The 5,656-nt window shown below is 37.6% G+C and overlaps 1 protein-coding gene across 1 annotated transcript; it reads left to right on the top strand.

The window, feature by feature from the left end:
* Positions 1 to 4,470: 4,470 nt before the first annotated feature.
* Positions 4,471 to 4,992, top strand: LOC145982350 (uncharacterized). The gene has a single exon (XM_083115907.1). It carries the CDS (start codon positions 4,471 to 4,473, stop codon positions 4,990 to 4,992), a length of 522 nt encoding a protein of 173 aa, XP_082972033.1.
* The last annotated feature ends 664 nt before the right edge of the window (positions 4,993 to 5,656 follow it).

The following is a 5,656-nucleotide window of genomic DNA, read 5'->3' as shown; positions in this document are numbered from 1 at the left end:
GGAGATGGGGAACTGGTAATAATTCAAGTTGTTGTTGAGTACATATAAAGTTATGCCCACCTCCTCGTTGTAGCTGGGTCAAAATGCTATTCAAGTGTATAATTGAAAGACCGTTAAGTTTAGATAGCATTTAAGGCAGGAGTTCGTTGAAGCTCGACGACGACGTAGGCTGGACGGGCACTTCCATAGCTTGCTTCCTGAAGCCAAACAGATTCATAGGCATTGTTATTTTATAGAAACATTTCTAGCTGTAAGGTTAAAATTGGCCAGTGAGGAATTCCATTGTTCAGCTACTGAAAAAACAGGAAGTATAACTTCCGCCGTCCCAAGCCCCTACCTATTGTTCAATCTGCCATTCTGTCAACATTGTTAGCACGCAGAATGACGAAATTGTAGTTTCTAGATGTCCACGGAAAAAAAAATTCAAATACGATAACAGAGGGAGATCACAGTCGCTTTTCAATACCAAAAAACTTATTGCTACAATACAATAAGTATATATTTACAATTAATAGCAAAATATTAATATTTATTTATCAATATCTATGAATTTGCTTCGAACAAAACAAGTTGTAGAAACATTTTTCCAGCCCTAAGTTCAAAATTTTGGCCTCCCTCTTCCATGCAATAGATCAGTATGCTAGAAAAAATAGAGGGGAGAATAAAAAGGGGAAAGAGGAGGAGGAAGAGTAGGAGAAGAAAAAGAGGAAGCATTAACACTGCACCACCACCACTATTTGCCAGTTAGCATGACCAACTCTTCTTCATGTTACTGCATACTTATCATCTTAGAAGGCTACGCTGTCAACTCCTATTTGTAGGTTAGCTTCGCTTGTGAAATATCATATGCCAAAATGTTTAAAAACAAAAGGTTTGTGAAGCAACTTGTCAGTGTTGCAACTCCTATTTGTAGGTTAGCTTCGCCTGTAAAATATCATATGGTGAAATTTTCTTGGGGTGGGTTGGCAACACTGAGACCCACTTGAAGTTTGTCAACCGGGCAATTACATCTACTCACCTGCTTCCGCATCATATATTGTGTTGGGAATCATATTATTGTGTTTAATCGTGCACAAATTTCGACCTATATGTACAACTGCTAAATTGGGTGGAGAGATACGTATTTGAACTTTCCCTGTCACATGTATTTCATATGATGTTTGGTTATTGTTGAATACATGTAATTTTTTACCCGTATCCTCATCCAATTGGTACCAAATACTATTAAGATTGTTGATGACCGGACCTCTTATTTTACGATAAATATCTCTAATAATATCCATATTTACTGGAGTTCTCTCTATTGAAATAATCTTCTTAAAACCAAACACATTCATAGGCATTATTTCTTTTGGGGTATTTGATTATCGAGTTTGGTCTCAAATGAAAGAGAACCTCAAAACAAAAGGAATGCAATAAACCGCACCTTTCTATGTCGCTTGGTTCTGGAGATAAAGGCTTTTCAATAATTTTGGAAAGTATTCAGAGAAAAAGAATCAAAGGAGGAAAAAGGGGGAGGGGGAATCCATTCATATACTACTTCTCATGCTATGAATGGGAAAGAGTAATAATCCTTTTCATGTCGACACATTCCCCAATGCTCAAAATTATCTTTTTGCACGTCACACACGAACAATGCTCTATTTCCTGTGACGAGTATTGATTATAATATATAAGTTAATGGCACATGCCACAAGTTTGTCGACCTTAGTAGGGGAATGTATTGACGTACGTATGTATTCAACGCTCTTCATGATGTCATCTTTTAGTCAATAGGTGATTTTTTTTAAACCGGGGTTTCCCCGTTTTTTATTTATATTGCATTCGTAAGGTATAAAAGGGATCACATGACAATACTCGGGTATTTTCTTGTAGTAGGGGGTAGTGAACAGACATGCTTGCTATAACTAAAAGATATGTGTTAATATATATATATATATATATATATATATATATATATATATATATATATATATATATGGAGAGAGAGAGAGAGAGAGTCACAGTTCAGGGCTTCAGTGACCCGTCTCCTTAAGAATTTTACAAACTTTACATAGCACTGCAGTACTCATAACTTAGAATATACAAACATTTAAGAAATAATTATATACCCAGCACTGCAGTACTCATAACTTAAAATACACAAAACATTTAAGAAATAATTATATACGCAGCACTGCAGTACTCATAATTTAGAATATACAAACATTTAAGAAATAATTATATACGCAGCACTGCAGCACACAAAACTTAGAATATATACACATTAAAAAATTATTATTAATATATCTATTTCTATTAAAAAATGTAATAATTGTAAATATATGCTTAAAATATACTAATATAGGCTCTTATGAGTGAGCTTTGATAAAAAAATAATTATTTTTTATACTATAAAAATGGTAAAAATTGGATTTTTTTTATCTTTCCCCCCTTAGAAAATTAGCTGAAAACAGAGTAAAATAAATAAATAGCAAATAAATGTTCGGAAACATAGCATTACCACTACTTATATATATATATATATACACACACACACATACATACATACATACATGCATACATACATGCATACACACACACACACACATATATATATATATATATATATATATATATATATATATATATATATATATATATATATATACTACCGACAATAAGTTTAAGACCACCAGGAAAAAGTGCCAAAAATCAGTAGAAATGAATGTATTTCGAAATTAATGTACAAGAAACAGATGTAAGAATCTGCTTGCCAATGTACAAACATACGTACAGCCACTATACATACTAATGTCACCTCAAATTTTGCTTTCATCAATATGCCCGCCATGGGCCTTAATGACAGCAGCGCAAACATGGCATGCGCTCCAATAGTTTTTTTCCAGATAGGATGGTTGAATGTTACGCCAGGCATCGTTGATGAATTCCCATAGCTGTTGAGTGTTGCTGGGTAACTTCTTCCTGATGTCCCTATCGATTTGGTCCCATAGCAGTTCAATTGGTGAAAGATCAGCAGACTGTGGTGGCCACGTCATGAGAACTAATGCCCCTGCTGTTGCCTTGCGTTCCAAATACCGCGTGCACAATTTGGATGTATGTTTGGGATCATTATCTTGCTGAAAAATAAACCCATTACCAACAAGACGACGACCAGAGGGGATGTCATAGTGCACCAATATCTGATGATACCCTTCTTTTACCAATGTTCCCTGAATTTTATGAAGGTCGCCCATCTGGTTTCCGGCAAAACATCCCCACACCATTACACTTCCACCCCCATGTTTCACTGTGGAAACAAGACACTCTTCTTTCATTCTCTCGCCGACCTTTCGACGCACAAAGGTTCGCCTATTTCTGCCAAATAATTCATATTTGGATTCGTCGGTTAAAAGTACCCGTTTCCAGTTATCCACAGTTCAACCTTGGTGCATTTTAGCCCAGGCCAATCGTTTCGTCTTGTTCACACGTTGTAACTATGGCTTTCTAGCAGCTACTCTGCCATGCAGCCCTTCTTCACGCAACCTATTCTTCACCGTTGACACAGTCACAGGCGTCACTCGGCTGTTATTCAGGGAAGCAGCGATGACTGGTGTTGTTAGGTGCCTGTTCCGTTTGCTAGTTACTGTAATATATCTATCGTCAGCTGCAGACGTTACACGAGCTCTTCCACTACGTGCACGGACAGCATGACTGTTGGTTTTACGGTATCTATCCAATGCACAATGAACACCAGTCTTGGAAATATTCAGTTTTCTTGCTATTTATTTCGCGTTCCGAATAACCTTCTTTTTTCAGTGCACATATCACAGTACGCTTTTCAACCAAATTGTCTGTTCCCCACGATGACGGGCCATTTCACTCAGCTCCACTTACCTTGCACACCTCACACACAATAATGGGCCGCAATGTCGCCTGCATGAACAGCAACTGACCCTGAGCCACTGATAAGGATGTGCATGAGTCTGGCTACCGTACTGACCGGTTTCACGCACACAGCTGCAATGTTGCCAGCTTGAGCAACATTTTGTCACTTTCCATTTTTCCAACCACATGCTACACATTCGGAAAAAAATTGGTTTCGCGTCTTACGGGGTTCAAACTAGACTACATTGCATTTTCCATGTGTATCATCGTCACGTCTTTCTTGGACAGGAACTGTTGGTTCCATACAACACTCCATACTGATTTTTTGGCCATTTTTTCATGGTGGTCTTAAACTTTTGTCGGTAGTGTGTATATATATATATATATATATATATATATATATATATATATATATATATATATATATATATATATATATACGAACAGTAACGAGATCGTCCTTTACGCGCATAGCGAATAACATTGAAGCGGCGTGCAATGGTGATTGCCCGGATTTAGTGGAAAGTGCAGAGTAATTTCCGTTTGTTGCAAGATAAATTCTGCAAATTACAGGATCTGGACACACAGTACAGTGATTTGTTGATGGACGACGATATCAAAGAAGAGGATTTGATCGTCGAAGCAGAAAATGCAGATAAGTATGCATGTAACTTTTATCGTATCAAGACTAAGGTGGAACAGTTATTAAGTAAGCAGGTGTTGAACAATGGTAGTGACGCAGTTAGTGACACATCGGTAAACTGCAAACGAATAATCAAATTACCGGTAGTGGAACTTGAAAAAATTGATGGTAACGTGAAGAACTGGTTACCCTTCTGGAAGCAATTCAAACGAATTCACAAGGACGAGGGCAGTGATGATTGTGATCAATTTCAATACCTTGTACAGGCTACCGTACCAGGTTCAAAAGCGCGTCAGTTTGTAGAAAGTTTTCCCCTCAGTGACGAAAACTATCCCAATGTCATTGAAGGACTTAAGTCACGTTTCGGCCGTGATGATGTGTTAGTGGGAGTTTACGTTGGTGAACTTTTGAAGTTGGTGTTACACAACTTAAATGGTGAGAGTAAGTTGGAACTAGCTGTTCTTTATGACAAAATGGAATGACAGTTACGAGCACTAAGTACATTAGGAGTAACGTCGAACAAGTGTGCTGCAATGTTATACCCTCTTGTTGAGTCATGTTTACCAGAAGAATTTTTGCGAGTGTGGCAGAGAAGTGCTGCAAATTCCACTGATTCTAAATTGGAGAGTCGTCTGGAAGAAATAATGTCTTTCGTGATGAAAGAAGTGGAAAATGAAGAAAAGATAGCACTTGCTGTAGGTGGGTTTGATCTGAAAAGAAAGAAGGAACGTAGTAGTCGTACTGAATCTATACCCACGGCAGCTGAATTGATTAATTGCAAAGGGGATTCTTCAAAGTGTCTATTTTGTGGTGATTCGCATGTTTGTGAGGAGTGTGTGAAGGCACGCAGTTGGTCCTATGCGGAAAAAGCTAAAATGCTTAGGGAAGAGGGGTTGTGTTACAGATGTTGGAAAAAAGGCCACCTTAGTCGAAACTGTAGGGTAAAATTAAAATGCAGGATTTCCAAGGGGCAGCATGTTTAAGTGATGTGCTCTGGTCAAAGGACTAAGCAGGGAACTGACTTTCCAGGGAAGCAGACTAAGTTACAGACGGTTGTTGAAAATTCCTTGACGAATAATGAACATGTTGAAACGTTTCTGCAAACATTAGTTGAAAAGATAAGAGGACAAAGTGCTGAAAAATATG

This window comes from Lepisma saccharinum, unplaced genomic scaffold, assembly GCF_977018435.1.
Source record: "Lepisma saccharinum unplaced genomic scaffold, izLepSacc3.1 HAP1_SCAFFOLD_144, whole genome shotgun sequence".
Lineage (NCBI taxonomy): Eukaryota > Metazoa > Arthropoda > Insecta > Zygentoma > Lepismatidae > Lepisma > Lepisma saccharinum.
Note: the sequence above shows the minus strand (reverse complement) of the source record. Positions and strands in the feature narration are given on the sequence as shown.